The sequence below is a fragment of the Salvia hispanica genome, chromosome 5 (genome assembly GCF_029641045.1).
Source record: "Salvia hispanica isolate PSC_SH4W2 chromosome 5, Shi_PSC_v1, whole genome shotgun sequence".
In the NCBI taxonomy this organism is placed as follows: domain Eukaryota; kingdom Viridiplantae; phylum Streptophyta; class Magnoliopsida; order Lamiales; family Lamiaceae; genus Salvia; species Salvia hispanica.
Window position 1 is genome coordinate 21,455,891 of NC_142696.1, and position 23,485 is coordinate 21,479,375.

At 36.5% G+C, this 23,485-nt stretch overlaps 3 protein-coding genes across 14 annotated transcripts; 1 reads left to right on the forward strand and 2 right to left on the reverse strand.

Annotated features, from left to right (window-relative positions):
- The first annotated feature begins 634 nt into the window (after nt 1–634).
- LOC125190742 (ubiquitin carboxyl-terminal hydrolase 2-like) lies at nt 635–4,163 on the forward strand. 3 transcript variants are annotated; one of them, XM_048088120.2, is made up of 6 exons: nt 635–759; nt 1,042–1,090; nt 2,079–2,125; nt 2,842–2,888; nt 3,011–3,113; nt 3,201–4,163. In XM_048088120.2, the coding sequence occupies exons 2-6, from the start codon at nt 1,060–1,062 to the stop codon at nt 3,975–3,977; spliced, it is 1,005 nt and encodes a 334-aa protein (XP_047944077.1). In that variant the 5' UTR covers nt 635–759; nt 1,042–1,059; the 3' UTR covers nt 3,978–4,163. The 3 variants fall into 3 exon arrangements, with proteins under 3 accessions (XP_047944077.1, XP_047944079.1, XP_047944078.1); XM_048088122.2 differs by having other exon boundaries at nt 743–878; XM_048088121.2 differs by having other exon boundaries at nt 748–884.
- A 1,875-nt stretch (nt 4,164–6,038) lies between these two features.
- Nucleotides 6,039–18,956, reverse strand: LOC125187264 (phospholipase SGR2-like). Of its 9 annotated transcripts, XR_016130171.1 has the most exons (24): nt 18,801–18,954; nt 18,501–18,698; nt 17,326–17,426; nt 17,006–17,197; nt 15,660–15,815; nt 15,322–15,393; nt 15,052–15,204; nt 14,213–14,263; nt 12,790–12,960; nt 11,258–11,407; nt 10,740–10,805; nt 10,155–10,628; nt 10,023–10,077; nt 9,782–9,915; nt 9,511–9,583; nt 8,850–8,952; nt 8,667–8,760; nt 8,528–8,590; nt 7,920–7,965; nt 7,701–7,804; nt 7,556–7,602; nt 7,236–7,485; nt 7,071–7,163; nt 6,039–6,256 (listed from the first exon to the last, which is right to left on the reverse strand). XR_016130171.1 is itself a non-coding variant. In XM_089057888.1 (23 exons), the coding sequence occupies exons 2-22, from the start codon at nt 18,694–18,696 to the stop codon at nt 7,251–7,253; spliced, it is 2,736 nt and encodes a 911-aa protein (XP_088914014.1). In that variant the 5' UTR covers nt 18,697–18,698; nt 18,801–18,954; the 3' UTR covers nt 6,282–7,163; nt 7,236–7,250. The 9 variants fall into 9 exon arrangements, 6 of the variants coding, with proteins under 6 accessions (XP_088914014.1, XP_088914015.1, XP_088914016.1 ...); XR_016130170.1 differs by having other exon boundaries at nt 7,071–7,485; XR_016130169.1 differs by having other exon boundaries at nt 6,565–7,485.
- A 2,723-nt stretch (nt 18,957–21,679) lies between these two features.
- On the reverse strand, nt 21,680–23,485 carry LOC125186577 (CBS domain-containing protein CBSX3, mitochondrial-like). Of its 2 annotated transcripts, none has more exons than XM_048082959.2 (6): nt 23,341–23,485; nt 22,502–22,773; nt 22,298–22,385; nt 22,130–22,203; nt 21,987–22,047; nt 21,680–21,915 (listed from the first exon to the last, which is right to left on the reverse strand). In XM_048082959.2, exons 2-6 carry the CDS (start codon nt 22,760–22,762, stop codon nt 21,773–21,775), a joined length of 627 nt encoding a protein of 208 aa, XP_047938916.1. In that variant the 5' UTR covers nt 22,763–22,773; nt 23,341–23,485; the 3' UTR covers nt 21,680–21,772. The 2 variants fall into 2 exon arrangements, with proteins under 2 accessions (XP_047938916.1, XP_047938917.1); XM_048082960.2 differs by having other exon boundaries at nt 23,346–23,468.

Below are 23,485 nucleotides of genomic sequence, written 5' to 3' on the forward strand. Positions count from 1 at the left end.
GTCAAAATCGGAAGTATTTTCCACCCTAAACAATAAAAGTCTTTTTGATTCTATAACATAAAATGTTAGTATCAACCAAATTTGATAATTATAAGTACTACTATAATAATAATATATCAATTTATGTTTGTAACGGTAGTAACTCCTTTGTTTAAATAGAGTCATAACGGTATTGACTTATTATGTTTAAATTATGCTTAAACAATAAATAAATTATTATCATTATTAGAAAACTAAATTCACATCAATATTTTTATTTTTATATTTAATATTTATAAATATTTAAATCTATACTCAGAATTCATAATTTTTTTAAAATGACCCAAAACTCGCCTTTTATATAGATGTATAGATTTGCGGAACTGAGACTTCCGAAGTATAAGTAAAGCCAAACATAATTGACTAATTTTACACACTGATGAGATAAATGATTCAATAATTATATTATTAAAATAAAAAAATTAAATAATAGCCATCATTCATGGATTGCTTTCACCCATTTAACCGACATCCGATGGCCTTAAATTTAATTTTATTACAAGAAAAATATTTACCTAACGAATAAAAAAATGAAAAAGAATTTTTGAATATACGAATCAGGTTTTAATTTGCATAGTCTACGGGTTGCCGATTCAAACGTACCCGACCCGACTTTGATATGGTAACCAACAGTATACACCGAAATCCATAAAGTTTCTAACCAATAAAGCTCCTTGTCGCCGCTCACTGCTCAGCCACCTCCCCCGCCGCCAGTTTTAGGTATGCTCTCGTTTCTCCAATTTATCACAACTACACTTCTAGGTTTCAATCGAAACAAATTTCAAATTAAACCACGGAGTGCGAGTTACCTATTCTGTCCAGCTATACTAAAAATTTGGGTAAAGGTTTGTTTGCCCTCTTCAATTTATTTTGCATTTTCGTGTGCTACAACGGTTAATTTGTATCTTAGCATTGTTGCATGAATTTGAATGATATCAGCGATGGTTTATGTTCTAATACCTAATTTTCGTGTTCCCCTAACTTTATTTTATTATTTTGCAGTGATTTTGATATACAATCATGTCTTGGTGCACCATTGAATCGGATCCTGGTATATTTTAATTTCGAAATTCAATGTCTAAGAGTTCTTCGGTGTCTGTTTTTGCTGGAAAAAGTTAATGTTAAAGGAATTACTTGTTGTATGATACGATACGTGATCATATGTAATTGTGAAGAGATATTTTTTGGACATTGAAAGTAGCCTCATTTTTATCTAAGGCATCTGATGAGCATGAGATTTCTGTTTTTTTCTCAAGCTTGTATGCGATAGGCCCGTCAAAGCTCATCTAGAAACGAAACGAAGATAATAATTTGTTCCTTCTTTCTTTCCGAATCATAAGAAACCTCAGTCTGTTGTGCCAGGTTTATTGATTGGTTGGGGATGTAATTATGGTTTTATACTTTTAAGCATATTTGCTGTTATTGTGAAATGACGAGTTGTTTGTATCAGATTATTGACTTGTTCTGGCCCCAATCTGTCAACCCTTGCTATAGAATGCCTAGCGCAAGAGGTCTACAACATTGGGGATTACTAAAAAGCTGATGACAAAGCTGTATGACTTTGTCATGGCACAGTGAACTGAGAGTTTTGTCTCAGTAGCAGATATCATGTTCATAGTTGTATCATAAAGGGATGCTCAATGAAATTTAGAAATTGGTCTGTATTTGTAAGTGAAGGCTCACTAAGAGGCTGCTGAGGTGTTGAAACCATCCTAATATGCATGAGCCAATTGAGTGTTTCTAACAAGCCCTACAATTAAGTGTTTCTGACAATCTGTCGAAAGAATATGTGTTCAGTTTGTCTGATGTTCTTCAATAAGAGCTCATGAAGTATGTTAAAGTTTCTTATGCACCATTGACCATACATATCTATGTGTTTATATGTATGTTATTTCTATATCCTCGTATGCCAGAATTACATATTTGAGTACATTCAGGAGCTATTCTCTAACGGAAAATAAATACTTCCATTCATGTTCTTGAATTTCTTTTGCCTTGTTAGAATGATACATATAATTAAATTTTTTCTTGCACTACAGGTGTTTTCACTGAACTTATACAGCAGATGCAAGTGAAAGGCGTTCAGGTATTATTCTGCCAAATGTATGCATTTAGGCCTGGTTCATTTCCATTGAATCAATGCTTGGCTTACTTCATTCATAGGATGCAAGTTCCAAGTGAACTATCTTTGACTAGCTAATAAAGGAGAATCAGTTCTAACACCCAATATTACGGAAAAGAAGAGATCAAACAAACTCACCAATCTGACTCCGATTCCCAACTTATTTAATGGTGCAATTATATGGGTGTCACATTCAGATTTCATAACTTCCAATAAGTTTTGAATGCAAGCAGTTTGAAATTGATTGCTCTTGGCGATTGATTAATTGTTACACTTTTTAACGAGATTAATTGTTAGGTGGAGAAAGTTGATCAATCAGACTGGTCTTATATATTTTTATTTTTGAGTGAGATAAGCATAACTCAGTTAAAAGTTAGCTGTTTCCTTAGTCCTTGTATGCCTTGCCATAGTTGTCGCTGGTCATCTAGCTTTGCCCTAATGTCAAGAAGAATGGGTTAATTGAATTATCGTGATGTAAAATTAGCGTTTCATCATCTCTAGGTTCTAGGATATCTGATAATAAAGTTTGCTGTCTTGTAATGAGCTCATTTGCCCAAAATTTTGTCTTATTTTGTTTTCAAAGTAGGAGGAGGTTGAGATGCTGTTGTCACTTGTTTTTGTAATTACTTGGCAGATTTTTTAGCAATCAAGTATTTATTTCAATTACTATGCTCAAACAGGTCGAGGAGTTGTATTCTTTGGATCCTGATTCACTAGACAATCTAAGGTAAACTTCATGCATATCACTTTGTTCGATTAATATCACGATTCTATTTTTTCCTCCTGCTTTTAAAGTTGAGCTCTTATGTTATTGGCTCTGGGCTTCGTTTCTGTCTCTTTTGCGGACAGGCCAGTTTATGGGCTAATATTCCTCTTTAAATGGCGTGCGGGAGAAAAGGATGACCGTCCTGTAATAAAGGATCCAAACCCAAACTTGTTTTTTGCCAGCCAGGTTAGTATCCATAACCAGAATCTTAGCTGGTCAAAATTGGAAAAATTTTGTGAGTGCTTCAATATTTCTTGCAATATATAACTGCAGGTAATAAATAATGCCTGTGCAACCCAAGCAATCCTGTCAATTCTGCTGAACAGTCCTGACGTTGATATTGGGTCAGAGTTGTCAGCGCTGAAGGAATTCACAAAAAACTTCCCGCCCGAGCTCAAGGGTTTAGCTATCAATAACAGTGAAGCAATCCGCACAGCGCACAATAGTTTTGCAAGACCTGAGCCCTTTGTTCCCGAAGAGCAGAGAACATCTGGAAAAGACGATGATGTATATCACTTCATAAGCTATATACCGGTTGATGGGGTACTTTACGAGCTTGATGGGCTGAAAGAGGGACCTATAAGCCTCGGCACATGCCCTGTTGGGGGGCAAGGCGATATGGAATGGCTACGCTTGGTACAACCTGTGATTCAGGAACGCATCGAGAGATATTCCCAAAATGAAATAAGATTCAATCTATTGGCGATAGTAAAGAACAGAAAAGAAGTTTACACAGCTGAGCTCAAAGAACTCCAGAGGAAGAGGGAGAGAATCCTCCAACAACTTGGCGCATTGCAGTCAGAGAGAATGGTAGACGGAAGTGCTGTGGACGCGCTTAACATGTCACTTTCAGAGATAAATGCTGGGATTGAAGCTGCGACTGAGAAGATAGTGATGGAGGAGGAGAAGTTCAAGAAATGGAGAACCGAAAACATCCGTCGAAAGCACAATTACATACCCTTTCTCTTCAACTTCTTGAAGATCCTTGCTGAAAAGAAGCAGTTGAGACCTCTCATAGAAAAGGCCAAACAGAAGGCCTCCAAATCTTGAAGCGGCATATCTACACAGGCCAACTTTGGAAAAAGCTGTTAATGTTAAACAACTGTTTAAGATTTTGCTTTTTTTTGCATGCATGACTTTTCTTTATGTGGTTATGTCTAGTAGATTTTTGAGAATGTTATCCACAGTCTTTTAAATGGTCATTATCTATTTAATACTCCAAATCTTTGGATCCTACTCCCTCTATCTCACGTTACTTGGGACACTTCTTTTTTGCACTCTCTTTTGGAAAAATTATGGAGTAATAAATAGTTAAGGTGAAGAGAGAGTAAAGTAAGAGAGAGAATACGAACTAGAAGACTTTTACCTATATTATTTTCTCTTTTACTTTACTTTATTTCTCTTTAACTATTTATTATCATGTGCAAAATAGAAATGACTCAAGGTCGGGATGGAGGGAGTATTTCTCTCGAAATCTATTACTCCTACTTGCTACTTGGAAGTCATTTTCGGTTGTACTGCTTAATTGTTGGAACAAGTCCTCCGTCTCTGGTCAAAGGTGAAAGGTCTCGTGAAGGGAAAATATGTGTGGGTAAACATCCATTTAAATTCTAAATAAATGTCTAATTCCAAAAATGTGTTCTAACAATTCAAGTACTAACAAAAAGTCTTGGAAACTATTTTTGTGTAGAAAGTTGATGTGTATTTTCGAAATTCCAGAAAACTAGTGGTTTCTGAATTATATGAAGCCAAACAGCGAATCCATGGGTATTTGAACTCGAATATCTAGGAAAAAGCAGAGTATTTGATGGAAGGACGGGGAGCGAATGAGATTTCTCGCGGATCTACCCCGCTTTTCGGGTTAACCAAAGAGGTTCATTACATAAGTTTTAAACTGAAATTTGGATTCAATTTGGAGTAATAATCCGCTTTATATCGTTTTATCATTTTTCCCACCGTCAGAAAGAAAAAAATTTCCATATCATTAGATTAATTAGAATTCTAAATATATGTGTGATTCCAAAAATGTATTGGAACTATTGAAGTAACAAAAAGAAATTACTGGAAAATCATGAAGTTTAGTTTAATTATATTCAGTCCCACATGTTTGAAAATCAATCGCTCTATCATGACTAGAACATTTTTTTGCAATAATTCTACTAGTATTTGCAATTATTCCATGTCTAAAATTTTCGATCTGTGTCTTAGATTATTGATGTATATATACAAGGGTGGATCTAAATAGGGAGTATAAGGGGCAATTTCCCATCCTCAATATATTTTATATATGCTAATTTGTTAGTATTTAATTTAAAAAAATCAATTTTCTTTATAAATGTCCCCCTCAAATTTATCAAATTTCTTTATACATATATTTTTGGTCCCATTGAATTAAACTCCTGGCTCCACCCTTAAATAGTTAAATATATTTTAGGTGGGATGTGATCCACTGCTAACTAATTAGCAATCCAAAATTAAGACCAATTCTCAACCATTAGATTAGAAGATCTAGCGGTTGATATAATATCAAGTGGATTATAGTTAAAATTTAAATAATTATTAAATAAAATTAAAGTGTATTAATGTCAATTCTCTCTTATTAAAATTATCCCAAAACCTTAAATTTACTTAACTCTCTCGATTTAAATTATTTTCCCCCAAAAATATATCAAATTAAAGGTAATTTTATAAGGATTCTAACGAGATCTCAATTGCATATGTTCCGCCAACGTTCGGATGATGAAATTTGATAATAATTTTTATTTCATTTTCGTATATGTTGATAAGCAGATTTTTATCAATAAATGCATTAAAAAATCTCAATATAATGCATGTAAAATCTCAATAAAACCGTGTTGATATTTTCTAGTACTTGTGTTGAAATTCTCATGTCATTGTGTTGATATTTGTAATATATTATGTTGATACAAAAAAAATAACGAAAATTATAATATGTTAATTTAACGACGATCTTACCCCTTTGTTGATATTGTGTCTACTATTTATTGAAATCCGTAAGATTTAATCTTATCCACTAATTTTAAAATTTAAAGGGATAGATTTAGTCTTAATTTTGGATTATGCTGCTATAAGCCATAGAAGAGGACCCTATTTTAGGTGGCTTAACTGTAGAAGAGTGAAGCAAATCAGCAATGACAAAGTTCCAACCATCTTACAAAAATACTAACAAAAATCTAACTATTTCATAATGTTAACACACTAATTTTCCATCAAAGTTCATGCTTGAGGAAATTGTTATGCAAATCTTGCTAGACAACCCGAATTCCAATTAGAATAAAACCTCATATTCCTCACTGATTGCAATCTTCCTGAAAACAAAAATCACTAATTAATTTGTTGAATATAAAAACGCATAATGAAAAAACATGAGTAGAGTGGGGGGAAAGAGACGTAGAACTAAATAGTTCTGCACTGTGATGGACATTGCCCACACAATATCTAAAAACTAAAATAGATTCTGAAATAAGTTAGAAGCCCAAAATCTGAGTACGAAAAATTTTAAACTGTAATTACACGCTAACAAAACGAAATTGCCGCGCATGATACGCTACCTAGGTCATATTAAGTAGAGATTGAGGAAGGCTGAGAGAGAGAATGATCCCATAGAGAAAGTTACCTTAAATTGGGTGAAGAAATTCGATTTGCAGCTGTATAGAAGACTACATGAGAGATGGGAATAACTAATCAGGTTAGGAGACTCCAATTCCATAGAGAAATTATTACCTCTTTTTTTTTCTTTTTTGGGAAATTGGTCTCTTAAACCATGAACCATGAACCATGATGTACTCCCTCCGTTAATATTTTATTTTAATTATGTGGTTTTTTTCTAATTAAAGTCAAAGTTGAATATAAAAATTTAATTATTTTATAACTTCGTTTGAGAATATAATTTTCTCAACTTTGATTATCTTTGTATTTTGTAATTATGATTCTGAAACAAGCAATCTGAAGAACATATTTTTTCGCATCTTTAATTTTTCCTATTTTCTTTTGCTTACAGTACGTTCTAGGCCGTAAGAATTTTATCTGAATGCATTTAAAATTCTTCTATTCTCTCGATTTATATGTTGACAATAGAGCCATACTTGAGAAATATATTCACAAGAAAGGTCGAAAGAGTACTTTTTTAGGAATGCTCAAAGCCTCAAGCTCCTTGCTACTATTCACTAGCCATATTTTCCAACCTGCATTTTCCTTTCTGAGCATACCAATCGCCTGCTACATAAAAAATCTAATCAAAACTAACCGCAGTTGAAGTCGATGAAGCATATGTAGTGAACGAGGAACCTCAAAATTGACAATTCAGTGTTTTTTGCACATTTTCTTCACTTGGTAGGAGAAATGCTTTATGAAGACGCTATCAGCAAACGTCAATGGAAGCTCTTCGTCGAGTATCTCCCTCTGTTTAGACCACCCCTTCAAGCTACTCCTCGAGCAGCCTTCCAGCTCCCCACTGCTCAAATTTGGTTCCTCTGCTACGTCCCTGTATAAGTGCCGTAGCATGAAGAGAGCTGTGTCGTAGTCTCTCCAGTAGTTTCTGGCAAAAATCAATTTCGCCTCAGTTTCGACACCATTATAGAAGCTAACAAAGCAATGGTGAAGCTTACGTGTGCGCCCCGAGGGTTGATACATACGGATGGCGGAAGGTTTTATCCTGCATTAGCAAAGAAAATAAGAGAGTTACACCATGAAACGATTTTTCAGACTGATGTTTTGATTTGGACGAAGTCGGACATCAGTGATAGCACATACTTGCAATACATGATCAACTCGCCCGTCTCTACTTCCCGTTAGCCTATTCATCATGATCATACCGTATGATCTCTCATTCTTTTTATGACTGCTAGCAGATTGCTCTGCAATAGGGCAAATTCATTGCAGTAAATTTAGCACAAAGAAAAGGTAGTGCCTCTACATCTTGATACAAGGAGTGGGTAAGCAGAAACTTTAAATTGGCTTTAAAGTACTTACCATCCTCATCATCTGACTTAGATTCGCATAGTGTCAGCACTTTAACCTACATAGGAGCATTTTACTCATTAATTAAGCTTTCAGTATGACTCACAAATAAATCCAATCATGTGATTCACATATGTAAATATGTATCTCTATTGATTCAGTGCTTAACATGTAGTATGACTTGCAAACAGAGCAGAATTTGAGCTAACTTGTCACAGCATAATTACCAGAAAATTCTTTGGCAAAGTAGAAGTGTGCAAAGCTGAAAGCTCCTTAAAAATACTTACTCCTAACGCTCGAGCATAATGTTGGGCTTAATTTCAATTGAAGGATATCATATTGTGTTTCTTAATTGTTTGGAAAAAGCAAAAGATAGAAGAAATGATAGGTCCTTAACAATTAAGATCCAGCATTCATTTCTGAATTATAGTATTGTAGTTCATGCCCTTGTAATCATAAGCAATTTGGAAAGTTATTCAACGAAACAAATATAAGTAACAAGCTATGAAATGTAATTCTGCCGCTGCATCAAATAACTTTCCAGATGCCTACTTACAGAAGAATTGCCAAAAATTAAGGTGATTTCTGAAATAATAGTAAGAAAACCAACAATTACCTACCCTAACTCTGCTAAAGTGATTCCTTACTGCCTGAGAACACGATGCTAAGCCTTCTTTGAATTCCTGTTTTAACATTATATCAAAACCAAAAGGCAAGGAGGAACTAACCCACAAACATTCAAAGACGACAGTTCCTTACCTTGAGCACAACATACAGCCGTTTCCCACCCCTGTGATAAGGAATTATGACAGGAGGTTTGTGCATAATTTCTTCACACACGAGTGGTTCAATTCTGTGGCAAATAAGTAATATGTGAAAATGAAGCTTATCACAAAGGAGTTAGTTATTAAACTATTCTAATCGAAGGGGTAGAAGACAGGCCTATATGCTACAGGATCAAATGGATGGAAGATATTAAACATTTGCCGACATGCTGGCATCTCTTCATTTATATTTTTCTCTTTCCAATACTCTTTCCCTTTGCCTAGCAATGCAAACATCAGGAGATATTCTAGTCAACTGTACCCAAATCCATCAGACTGTAAGGAAAACAACCAAGTACGACAGTAAGTCATGGAAAACCCAGAAAATAATGCTTGGTTCTAACTTCTAAAGAAGGCCCAAAAGACTAATATGACTCGACTGTGCAAAGCATTTTTTCCAAAATTTCAGGGCAGTGTTAACTCCACAGGAAGGATGAACCTTTTGTGTGTATGTATTCCCCAGCATTGTAATGTCCATTTGGAATGATTAGTAATGACGGACGTGTAAGAACAGTTGATGCTAAACCCTGCCAACTTAATGCAGCTATTATTTGTTTACAAACCAATCAATGCGACCAAAATGGAGAAATATTTCAGAAGTGAATACTGAAATCCATAGAAATCAAACATATGATCTAATCTATGTAATGATAAACTATACATGTTTTCCATGATGCTCTCATCTCTCATGCTTAAAGACAACTTCCACACTACCTAAAAGGAGAAGTAGAAGGTCAAGAAAGAAAATAGTATGCCACTTTCAAAAGCATCGTTATTACCAATCCCAATACGAACATTTCGAAGGGAGAGAAAAACTCCAAGAGGAGACCCAACTGCAAAGAATGTGTCAACCTGACATCAAAGTAATGTGTGTTATTCAACCTATGAACTTCTTAAGAGATATATATATATATAGGATATATATATATAGGGATGTATTCATATATATAAATATATAGAAGACGATCAAGATGTTTCTGGAGAGGGTGTACGCGATATGTAATATGTAAACAGAAAGAAAGATATTTTCAAAGAGAGAGAAGATGTTACTTTGAATTCTAATTTTGTATATCTGATCTGAGGGGTATAACTCTTCAAACAATCTCTATGCCCATGCTGACGTCTCTTAGGATCAGACTGGTTTACGTCTGAGGAATTCTTCTTTGCATTCACTGATAGTACCTCTTATCAAATACGGGATATTGGTGTTTAAGATCAATGAAAATACTTGAGACAAACAAGTACAGTCCAAAAAAGCATTTGAAACTACACTGAAACTGCATATTCATACCTTTGCTATAACAATCAGCTTCAAATTCTTTGACTTTTGCTTTTAGCAAATCTTTCTGAGACAATGAAACTTTGGTAAGAAGCATACAAAGATATTGAGGCAAGCACACAAAGCTAAGTCATCACTAATTACCTCTTCCATCAATAACCTAATTTTATCAGCTTTACTACGATGAAAATTTTCTGTACTGTCGTCGAACAGTACAGCATCAGTTCTCATGGTATTGGGTTCATTTATCGGGTTATTTTTATTGAAATCCATGTCATATAAACTGTGGAAAAGTTCATCGGCATTTCCACCCAATGATGATAAATCAGACTCTGAGGATATCGGAGGCCCCAATGGATTGGAAGTTCCCTCTGTAGGCTCTTCTACAAGATCCATGTTCTCACTTAAAACATTCTCTACATTCTCTGAGCTCTCACACCGAGAATTTGAGTTGGGACTGTTATTAGATGTTGAATTATTCCTGACAGAATGAGGAATATTGTTTTTAATTTTTTCTTTGTACATCCACTCCATTGGGAATGGTGAGGTCAAAGTCTCTTGATGACAAAGGATGTCATAAGACAGTACACTACCCAGAGAGTGACCATAAATTGAAACCTACATAAATTGGAATCACTATTAGACAACTAAAATCGGTTGACACATTTGGATAAGTTTAATTATAATTATATTATATAGATAGTTGAACATATTTTCTTTGGCCAATACCTTTCCATCATAACCAGGATTCCTCTTCAAAAACTTCAGATATAATTTGTTAAGTTGGTTGGATACCTGGACATGCCATGTAAACAGCTAAAATTAACAGACCGAACATAAGGTAATCAACTGTTTGGTAGGAGACATAATATTCTCCAGATAAAAAGCAGCAGTATTCTCTGCTTGATAGGATGCTGAAGACCATAAACAAAATGCTAGCAGAATTAAGAGCAGAAACACAATATTGATATATTTCAATCAACAATTTTTCCCACAATGGAGGATAACTGGGTTATCAAACCATATAAATGATGCTCCACTTACTATAATAAATACGTATATAGGTACCTATTTCGCATGTTTTGATATGATTATAAAATCAACTATGACCTTTAGTAACACACGGAAATCACAATTTCTGAGAAAACACAGATGTTAAAACCAGAAAAAAAAAAACATTACATATCTAGAAAAAGAAAGTGATGTCAGTGCATAGTGTAGAAAAGAGATCATTAGAAGCTAGTTACCGAATCTATTATCTCTTGACAGTATATTGGGCTCATATAGTATAGGACATCATGAACGGTTGCACTCAACATCCTGCGTAGCCCTCGGACGCCATCCAAAGTAATTTTCTCAACTGCAGCTTCTCCACTGAGAGTCAATCCCTTCCTCCACTGTCGAAAGCAAAAAGTATTATACTACTATTATTACAACGAAACAAACAAATTTCATGACTAAAGAAGTTGGGGTACATGAGATGAGTCATTCTGAGAAGACAAACTAATAATGATAACAGCATTACGAACATTGGTTCTCATAAGCATCAGGATGGGATTGGAAGCAAAAAAGTAACATAAAACTAAAATAAAAATAAAAATTTGCAATAGTAGCTGTCTTAACAGAATCCCCATGGATTGGTAATTAACCAGAATATCTCAAAAATAACTCATGGATACTAAAGAACATATTTTCAACCAGAGACCATATTGTTCTTTGCTCTTCTACAGGCCTATCTCAACAGCTATGAGGATGATGCTAAGCTATTTTTTAAGGCAAACAATTAGATCATCATTCTAATTTGATGAAGTGTGTACTTAATGATATAGTGGGACAAAGAGGGGAAAAAAAGTTGTTGATTTATCACACCATCTCTTCAAGTGTACTTTATCTGTATGTGTCCCCCACCTTCAGCCAAGGAAAAAGCAGGCACCCTATATGTAAGAGTCTCCTTCCCAGGATATAAAGAAAAAGTGGGCTATGATTCAATGCTTTATCAACCAATGCACACACGACTCAGCAATAATTGGGATGTCAATTGATAGGTTAAGCACATGATATGCTTAGCCCTGTAACTTTGGGAGAAGGGGTGCCTCCAAAAGGTCACAGTGACCAGGCTTGGCTGACTATATACAAAAAAACTTGCAACTTCTAAATTATTGTAAATTCTTTAGGGATCAACTGTAAGGAAAAGCCAAGCAGTTTCATCAATGAAGTCGGAATAGTTTAGGTTCCACCAATCATCTTGTGGCCATCCATCATTTTAATAAACTCCTCTTCACGTGGCCAAACTAAACTTCATATGAAACCAATAAACGTTTTAAAAAAGTGTATGTATGAAAAGCTTTCCCTCCCCCACCTGGAAGGAGAAGAGAACTAGAAATGCAAGGCCAATAGTCCTGGCTGAGAAACCATCAATACAAATACTTGATGGGAATTATATTTCCAAGATTATTCATATAAAATCTGTTTTAAAAGTTTACTGTTTGAGCACTATATGTGGTATCAAGCCCAAAATTATTTCTATAACTTTAGTGCATATATATTCATAGCAAGGTCCACACATCTCAGTTTTGCATGTGTGTACGTGTGTGCACATCAATAGATCCAAATCTCCACATCAGTGTTGATACAGGAAAGGTCAGTCAAATAATTCATAATATTTCACTTTGCAAAATCAGTTATATACAATGATAAAGGTAAATGTTATCAAGAATGGCAACATGGACAAAAGAGAACAATCAAGTGGGATTCAGTAATAAACAGGGTAATAAACTACCTGGCATGGAATATAAAGTATTCGTTGAGTGGCAAGTTGATGAAAAGTAAGGTGCCTTTCAGCAACACTTGCAGTTATAAGGCGAAAATCTCCAACATCATCCACTAAATTGGATTTCTCCAACCTTTGACCAATGCCATGAACCATGAAGACTAAATGTCCAACAGGAACCTACACCAGAAAACAATCAGACACAGCTTGAAATAAAAGGAATTTTGCTTAATGGAAGATCATCACTGAACTAAATGCACAGTAAACTCAAGGACAGGAAAAGGGGAAAAACATCCTTCTAGAAATCCATACCGAGCCTTAGCATTGCCATAGTTCTATGATAAATACAAGATGAAAAATTCAATGTTCAATATCACCATATTTGACTATTAAAAGTTTATAATGTATTGTAACTCACTAAATATATGAGAACGAACATGCAAACATCTTAACATATAGTTCCTTGCAGTACTGGTTTCAGATCAATTTACATTGCTTGAAAGATAAACGAGAGACATGCAAGTTATTTTCCATGAGAAACAGAATCGGTCTATTCATCAATCAATGTCCACCATTTCAGGCATCCATCACACGTCAACTTTACCATGTATGAGTTTTGAATTAGAAAACTCCAAGCTTGGTCAGGAAGGTGCCATAATGATCTCACAAGAATTGCTATCTAACAAAAACTTTCAGCAGTCTCATCCATGGACAAGCAATAGCTAAAGACATCTCCATTTTACAGAAAACTTATGCAACCACCGTCCATAAAAATAGTCTTAGTAGTAGATGACACAAGTTTTAATGTAAAATTGGTAAAGTAAGGCAGAGATGGAGAGAAAAAGTGGTTGAAGTATTATTAGTAAAAATGGGACCCACCTTATTAGAGAGAAAATTTCTACTCTAAATAGATAGAGACTAACTTTGGTGGACAGCCCAAAATTGAAAAACAGAACTATTTTTCATGGAAGGAGGTAGTATCTATTTTACAGCAGAATTTATACTAATCCCCCAACCATCTGCTCTATTTTATATATATAAAAAGGAATATTCCAGAATATTTTTGTTTATATGTTTAATCTTTAAAATATGTAAAACGTATTTGCATCTCATGACTCATATTAAAACTCAATAATTATTAATGCAAAAAAGACATAAGCAATGATATTAAAAGTTATAATAGCAAGCAGTGAGTCTTTTCATTTGGCCATTCAGAATCATTATACCTGTCCTGTTAAAGATGGTCTAACTACGTTCTTACATAAAAATGTGTCAATATGTACAAAGAGCGAGTCATTAACAAGAAAACATATTTTTGGTAGAGAAAGTATTCATCCATCAAACAACAATTTCTTTTTGGCCAATTGCCATACATATTTCTCACGTACTCTAAAAATTTCACACCAATATCCTCACTGAAATTTTGTCTAACCTGTGAACAGTAATCATCCATCTCTTCCTCCTGTTGTTGACGTAATTCATCCTGAAACAAAATGAAGACAGTTGTAGCAACATTATTCAACAGTGACATCCACTATGAAGACTATAGGTAGTGGACAATGGAAGTATAAAATATAAATATTCTTTTTCATCATCTCAACCTAGGTATTCATTTCCCTAATATAGGATTTTTAAAAAGAGCGTTCTCTACCACTGTCTCTCTCTCTCTATGTGTGTCTCTCCCTCTCTTTGCAGTACATTTTTCCTTCTTCATCTATGGTCTCTCTCAATATTGTATTCTCTAGCAACTTAATCTATGTGGTACATTTCTATTCTTCAAGTCTTTCCCATGAATATGTCCTTTCCTTTTTTACGCCAGTTTGAATTGTGTTAATTAAGTACAAAGGGGATCCGGAAATGTTTGGTAGTAGTTTGAAGTTTCCATAAAATTAGTCTTTAGTACCAATGATTGTTGTGTGTAGCCCTTCTCATAGCTGTGGCCCTCTTCAAGGTGACGTATCATTAGTTGTTCTATTTCCTAGTAGTTCAGTTTTATCAATTTGTGATTAGCATTTCTCCATTCTTCGATATTCCCTGCCTGTTCCTTTGAGAATTTCAGCAATCCAACGCCTACTTCTATAGTTCTATCACTGTCAATAGCCAAGCCTATATCGATCATGGACCATAAATACTCTAGTAGTTAAGAAATCCTCTTCCAATCCAATCTATTAGAAACGTAGTAGAAAATGACGCTAAGTTCCAAAAAATTAATAGGTAATCGGCATTCTAAGACATAGTTAGCCAACAATAATTATAAGTGAAATGAATTACCTGGGTTGGTTTCTGAGACTGAGGTGGAGCATATCCACGCCGTATGTTGATCCCATTCTTTCCGAATTTCACAACACCAGAAATTCCAGAAACATCTACACCTAGCCATGCTTTCCATGTATCATCTTCCCCAGTGAAAAGGGCATGTAGTCCCTAATCATAATATTGGCATTAGATGCAGTTACTTGTCATGTCCCTGAAGCCAGAAACCATATATAGCTTAACTTAAAACTATGAAAAGTAATTTTAAATTAGAGCAGAAAGGCATACTGGAGTAGGGCCTTGTATATCAACTCGTGCAGCATAGAGACCTGACAATTGAAACGTTCTTCGGCGCCAAACCTGAAAGCAGGCACCCAACCTTATTCAGGCTTTGAGATTAACTCACAATAAAAAGAAAGACATAACTAGACCAGTAAAGTCCATTAAATTAATCAGAGGCATAGAAAGAGCCTAAAAGACAATAGAGAAAAAGGGGAAGGTTGGAATATAAATCAAAAAAATTAAGCACCTTTATCTACAGTCTTCAGGAACATGGCAAGGCCCCATACCCTTCTAATTTACTTGATTCACCACAAATTCACCAATAAGAAGGGATTAGTGAGCACCTGATTGCGATATGCGTATTCCAACTGCTCAGAAACATCCTCGCGCAGTGGAAGCCAATCCAGACCACCTTTACAAGCAAACCAGTGGCCTCGTAGGACCCTGCGATTATGTCCATTCCAGTATACGGGAAAACAATGTCTCCTGACCAAATCCACCTGCACTAATTAAAACCGTTCAACATTTTATGCTTCTTCATTTATGCAGTGAACAAATGCACCCAATGGATGACGGATCTGCAAAATTTCTATACATTACATAATTGTTAAGGAGAATAGACATGCATTCTCAAAACAGATATGGGTCATATGATAAACCCACTTCAGCAGTAACTGGAAAGTATGAGCATAATATGTCAAGAGTGATAAAGCAAAATATGCATTGTTACCAAGAGTTGAAGATTCGTCTATCTAGAGCAAATTGAATCTCTACTGCAGAGTGAAGTGTTTAGATGTCGCAAAGTTTATTACAAAGATTTACCCACAAAAGAAAACCATAAGTCGTTTTGCAAAAAAATGAATTAAGGGCACAATCCTTGTTGTTCTGTCGACATATAATTATTGGTCCATGCAAATATATCCTACAGAACTTGATTACAGAAAGGGAAAAATTGCATGTGTTGATGCATTTGCTTTATGATCAACATCTCCATCCATATGTTTATGTTTTGTCCATAAAAGGTTAATAGAGTGGGTTCAATCAAGCCCTATGGCCCCTATGTTCTACTCATTCATCAGAAAACCTGATATTTTGTAAGTTTTTAAAGTAACCCATTACGTAAAACACACAATGTAGTTGTTATTTGGCATCACTACCTAAGGTAAGTGCCTTATTAGCATTGTTGCATTTTAATATCAGTTGGGATTGATCAAATTGGTATGAAGTCAATCTATTTGATTAGTAGCAAAAGTAAATCTCCCTTGAAGGATTACCACTCAGCATATCGCAGAATTCTTTGTTGGAGAGGGATTTTAAAGGACTAGGGGCACAACATGGAATAAACTTAACTAGCTAAAATTACAATTCTAGAGTTACAACTGGTTGTTTACAGAATCCGTCTCACCCCCAAACCAAACCAAATGCAACAAGCCAGAAGGTAAAAGAGCATCTGGTTAACCAGCATATCTGCTTATTATTGTATTTCAAGCCCATTATCTGAATTAGCTTAATGTACTTTGATTCCATTAAGCTATGAATGATGGTGAGCTACATATGAAAAGGCTATCAACTCTCCCTTTATAAAGTAGCCACCTCTCTTAAACGGACTACTACAGATCGTAAGTATACCAAATATAACTATACAAAATACAACTATATGAATTGATAACACAATTGCATATAGCAATACCTCATATAGGCCTCCCTTTACAGGGACACCAACTCTTTCTTCATCAGTTGAATATAGTTGGCCGGATTGTGGAGTTCCTGCCAGTGTTCTGTTTATATGTAAGGGTGACTTTGAAACAAAACTTGTCTCTATAGGGCCAGCGCTGCTCTCTGCACACTCTTTCCACCAGGTTGAAAGTAACTCATCCTCTCTCTGCAAATGTAGGAAATGGCATCAAGTATAGTACTCATATCCCAAGGCACATTATTTTCTATTCAAAATGAAAATAAGATATCCATGAGATATTGAGATATCAACAAAACAGAAGAAAGTGGCATGACCTGCAAGAATGATGCCTCTATTGCAAGAGAATCCCTCATACCAAATCGAAAATAATCACCTTTTCCAACAATTTCTGTCTGAGGGACTGATGCAGCTAGCTCTGAGAAAAACAAGACATAATGGTCATTACCATATATTCCCTTTGTCCCACAAAATAGTGTACGCCTTGGTGTGGCATGGGTTTTAATAAAAGTTAGGTAGTGTATTTTGTGAGTGAAGAAAGGGCCCCATATTGTTGTTCTTTATGTTAGTTAACGCGGGTAATGGTGACTGGTGATTCATGTTTGTTTTTTGAGTAAGCAGGTGTGCAAGTGATGGTAAAGTATGAAGAAAGGTGTCCAAAAAAGAAATGTGCACTATTTTGTGAAACACCCTAAATGGAAAAGTATGCACAATTTTCTGGGAGGGAGTATGTATCATGAATAATTGAGAATTCTAATTAAATTACCTCCTCTTGAAATAACAATTAAGGTTTCTTAACTGATTCCCAGGTGGACTCCGTTAATTTGTTAAAAATGAGATACTATCATGGTCCAGAATCTCATTATAAATTGAAAATGGAGCTGGTATTGGCAGTCAAGTATGGAACTACAATCCAAGTATAGTGTCACATATTTTGTTATCTTTATTGCAACTGTAAGTGGACATAGTTGTACAACCAAATCCTTCAAAATTGCACAAATTGACAATTTTGATTAAGCGTGACTTTATAAAGTCTTGTAGGTCTGTACTTGTGAGCTTCTTGTGGATTTAGACCTTTTAACTAAAAGAATGTATCATGCATAATTCAGAGCATCTTGTAATTCAGAAGTCCACTCGTAATTATTCTACATGAAGTCTCTACTCCCTGCTGCTTTACTTCCCTATTCATTCTTTGACTTTGTTTTAGTGACTCGGTGAGTAATTGAATGTCCTAGAAGTCATATGCACAGTGAATACCAAAAAAAAAAGAACACAATTGATTTTGATGTTCGCCTGATTGCTTCGGTCCGGTTTTGAGATGACAAGAAGCAGATGCATAACTCCAATTCATCTACGCGTAAAATCAACTTTGGCACACAGCAATGCAGTGATAAACATGCTTCAATTCGACACAACAACGGATTGCAAAGAACAGTTTCCACCAAAACACACAAGCATTTCAGAAGAAAATGACAAAACAGTCGATACTCACCGTTTGGCGGCAACGGAGCCTTGCAAAAGTACCAGCGCACATCGCCGCCGTCGGACGGACTGGTAGTACGCGCAAGATATTTCTGCCTCCCCTCACATTGCTCGATCTCACTGGACAACCGCATTATATTCAGCGGCGTATTCTTCAACATGTCCGGCGATGGCTCGCCGCCGGAAGCAGTGGAATCCGATTTCATTGCTACACGAAAATTAAAGCATACGGAAATGGTTGTTGATTTTCGTAGATATTTTCACAAGGCGATACGTAGAAACGCAAATTTTAGGAATCGACTCTGCTCACCAATTCGCCTTCTCAACTAGGCTTCCTGATTTTGATCGGGAATACAAACCACTTAGTGATAATTTTTTGAGCACTCCGCAAACTATAATTCATAGACGTGTTAACAAAACCTTAGGCAGCACCGGAATTTCGGAACTTTATGGTTTGATGATTTTATAAAACCAAATCAAAATGTACTCGTATAATTCATAGACGTATTATTATTATTTTCAGTCACGTGATATTAATATAGGCTATTCCACCACATGCTACGGATTGAATAATATCATGGTTGTTTGATCATGCAACTATTTAAATACTCAATCAAAGAGTAGTGTTAATGTGTTATATACTCCCTCCTTCCGTCAAAACTCAAAACCTAAGAGCATCCTTAATCCCGTCAAAACTCAAAACCTAAGAGCATCCTTAACCCCGTCCCGGATTTGGGCTGCAAGTTCCCTCTACGTCATCATTCCCTCAAATTAGGGGTTCCATGCCACAACTCCATTAACCCCGCAGGCCACAACTCAGACCACAACTATTCATTTGCACTATTCACAACTACAACATATTTTAATCGTAAAATAGATTACGTTGAACAATTAAACCCGGAAAAATTCATTATTCAGTCAGAAAATAGAAAAAGGAAATTACAAATCCTAGAAAAAGTAAATTACCAATCCTAAAAAAAGAAGATTACAAATCCTAGAAGAAGAAAATTACAAATCCTAGAAAAAAGAACTACTTTTTCTTCATTTGTGCGCGAAGGTATTCGATCATCTCACGGTGCAATTCGAGCTCGTACTCCGACATTGTCAATGTATCCCTCGATATCAACTCCGTCAGCTGGCCCATCCGCAACATAATACTCATATCCGACATAGAGTCTGATATCTTGTCCAAGGAAGGATTGGGTGGCAGCGGTGGTATAGCGGAGTAGCTCGCAGTTGCCTTCCCCTTTGCTTTCCTCTTTGCCGCCTTTGTGCCCATCGGACGGCTTTCAGTACCAGAAGATGAGAGGAAGAAGTCCTCATCTGTCACGTTGAGGTCGATTGGCGGACCTCCTTCGCTCAAAGTGTAGTGTCTGACGGCGACTTTGGTTCTCTTCGCCGGCGTTTCAGCCCCACCGGTGTACTTCGGGCTCTTCTCAACAAGCTTCCAAACGTCGAAGTACTTGAAGTGCTTTTTCCCGTCAGCGAAGTAATCTGCCTTGTCCTTGTCCACAAGGTCCATCTCGCTGTGCCCGCTCGGCCACATCCGGACTACTTTAGTCCACTTGCCATTCCACTTGTTAATCTCCTTCTGCTCCCGACCCCAATGCTTGTGTAGCTTCACGTAGGTACGCTTGAACGAGCCTTCGGGTCGACCAGCGTTGTACTTATCTGCAATTCGCAGCCAGAACACTTTGCCGCTTTGCTGGTTGCCGACCACAGCGTCCTTGGAGACGTCGACATAGTTCTTGGCCAGCCACATTGTCTCCTGCGGACTATACTTCTTCGGCCCATCCTCATCGGCAACCTTGCCCTTGCCCTTGCCCCTCCATTGAGCGGGCTCCATATCGCTGATATCGTACTCATCAGTGCTAACTGGCGATTCCATGTCCATATTGGTAGGCAGCCCGTGAGTAGGCGTTGCATCTGGATCGGGTGTCGGCGGCACTTGCCAGTTCTGGGAGTTCACAAAATCGTCCATGTGGCGTTGGTCGCTATTAAACCAATCCATAGAACTAAAAAAGTGTTGAAATGCTAGAGGATTGAGAGTGAGAGTTTGTGTGGAAGAGTATTAAAAATGGAGCAAATATAGTGTATAAATAGAAAAAAAAAAAAAAAATTCGTGGGGACTTGCGGCCCGGCCCGAACGCAATTAACGCCGGGACGGGCCACATGGGATGCGGCACGGGCACGCATAACGCCGGCCGGGACGGGACTCGGGAGCGGCCCCGGGACGCAACTGCGTCCTCGGGACCGTCCCGGGCCGTGACTCTCCATGCTCCAACGCTAAACTCGGGCCGGGACTCGCGAGTTGCGGCCCGGCCCACCAGCGTTAAGGATGCTCTAACACATTTTTGTCATTTTGGGATGTCAAATAATTCATTACACTCACGTTCTACTATAAAATTAATATATAAAAATGAGACTCGCATTCCACTGACTTTTTCACTCGTTTTACTTATAAAGTCAAACAATTTCCTAAAACTCATGTCGAGTCAAAATGTGTCTTCAATTGGCAGATGAAGTTCTCGTGTTTTAGTTCATAATAATTGTACAGTGTTATTTAAAATAAACTAAAATACAATTGGAATGAACCAAAACACCGTGTGTTTTTAAAACTCATACAATCTCATCCTTCCAACTTTTTATCTAATGATTAAGATTTACAATCTCATCCTTTCATTTTTTATTTTTTTTATTATAACGTGGTTATACATTAATGCCAAATTGCCAATCAAATGTATTACTATATCATTCTACTAATATATTCCTATTGTCAGAGTAGGATCGTTTTACTTTCCTTGGTTGGATATTTGTGATTGCGATTGCGGTTGGTGTCATGGGAGCTTTTCTCAATGGGGATTACCCTATTTCTCACAAGGATAAAAGGTGGAGTTATGTTTAACTTGTTCCAGAATTTCTTTTGTGGTGACGGGCCTTTCCTCAAAATCTTGTTTCGCTTATGGTTTTGGAAACGCACCATCTTATACTCTAGTACTAAATTTTGGTACAAATACATACGGTAGAATATGCGTAACCTTTCATTTTTTTTTTCTCACAATACTTGATACCTTGCTTGAAGGAATTCATCATTGTCCTGATGGTTCCCAAAATGGCAATAAATAAAACCACACAGCACTAAGACTAAGAAAGGACTAGAGATAGCAGTTGTGTGATCATCACACATAATTAAAACAAAGCAGTCAGCATAGAGTGCATATTATTACTGTTGAACGATTCATGGCAGCAAAATATTTACAACAATCTTTAGTCCCTCCACAGTTAGTATCCTCCCTGTATGAAGGCATTCAGTCGGTTCAACTCATTGCGATGCTCGCTCACAACTGCACGAACCACATCTCCGATGGACACCATGCCGATCATTCCTCCTCCAGTGATCACCGGAATGTGCCTGATCCTATTATCTGCCAACCAAGAGTTTGAAGTAATTTTAGTCCAGACTGTTGCAGAAATCGCAAGTATCAGAAACTAGTACCTGTCATCAACTGCATTGCCTTGAGAACTTTTGTATCTGGTGTTACTGTGATCAGCTTGTTCTGCAATCAGTCAGTCCATTTAGGGTTTATTATGACCATTCACATGAACCCTAACAGAATATATGTATGTATTTATGCATACCTCTTCAGTCATGATATCCCCAACTTTGGTTGACTTGGATGACCTTCCTTGGACAATGATTTTCCTCAGATAATCTAGATAAAAACAGCATCATAAAATCATCATATCTTGCACACAGGCACATTATTTTCAGTTTCCATTCGAAAATATAGTTTTCGGTGATACTACCTCTCTCAGTGATGATCCCAGCAATAGACTTGTGCTCCCCAGCCCCGGGTTTAACCACCACCAGAGCCCCAACATTGTGTTGAGTCATCTTCAATGAGAGCACACAAACACAGCCAAACATTATAAACGACACAACATAAAGACATCTAACAACTCGAGCTCATAAAAAATTTGCAAGTGAGGCATGTGACAGAGGTTATATACCGACTTGACAGCATCGTAGACAGTATCCTCCACGGTGCACCATAGCCATGATCCATCTGCGGTTTTCCCTTTGTCTCGAAGAATATCGGAGATGGTGGTGCTCTCAAAGCCATGCTCCTCCATACGAGTAGCAGGCGTGGTGGATTCGTGGCGTGCAAACATGAGAGAGAGAGCGGCTGGAGGCGCCACGCGCAGGTGGCGCAGGACTGCGCTCTTGATCACATTGCTATGTGAGAAAAAAGCTTGAATTCCTCCTTGCATTGTTGCTGGAACTGAGAGTAAACATCATCCAAATTGAAGAATCAACCAGAGTTGCTTTTTATACATTTTTAAAAAAAAAGGCACCATCAAAACTTGAACTTTACAGTTTCATTTGGAAACAGTGATCATAAAAAACCATTCAACAAGGTAAGATTTACAAGAGAATAAGGCTAAGAGGTTCCAGTATAAGCATAGACTTAAGAATTGTTGCATTAATCCTCTAGCCAAAGGAAGATTTTGTTGCAGTAATGTAATTAAACGCTTTTTTTTAATCTTCAAATATGCAAATTTTGTGTTTAAAAGATGTGATTCTAACCAGCACAAATTTTATAATCAGAAAATATGAGAGTGGTTTATTTTGTGGCATGTATAGAAACAGAAAATCAAGATCTATGCATCTTACAAACAAGTGAGTGTAAATGTTATCTAATAAAATCTCTAAATTTTGCCTCTGCTATTCAGTAAACACCTCACTGGTAAAATTAGATCATCACTTTCTTGAAATACACACAAAATGAAGAAAATATATTTCAATTTTGGAGTTCAACAAAGTGTAGAGATGGGATGAGGGATTTTACCTTACCGGAAGTGAGATAATTGTTGAGTAAAGTTTGAGCAGAGGCAACAAAGGAATGAAAGAGAGAGCAAAGGAGCAGATAATTTTTACACTTATTTTAGCAAGTTGAATCCGATCCCACAACTTCACTATCTGTCGGTCCTACT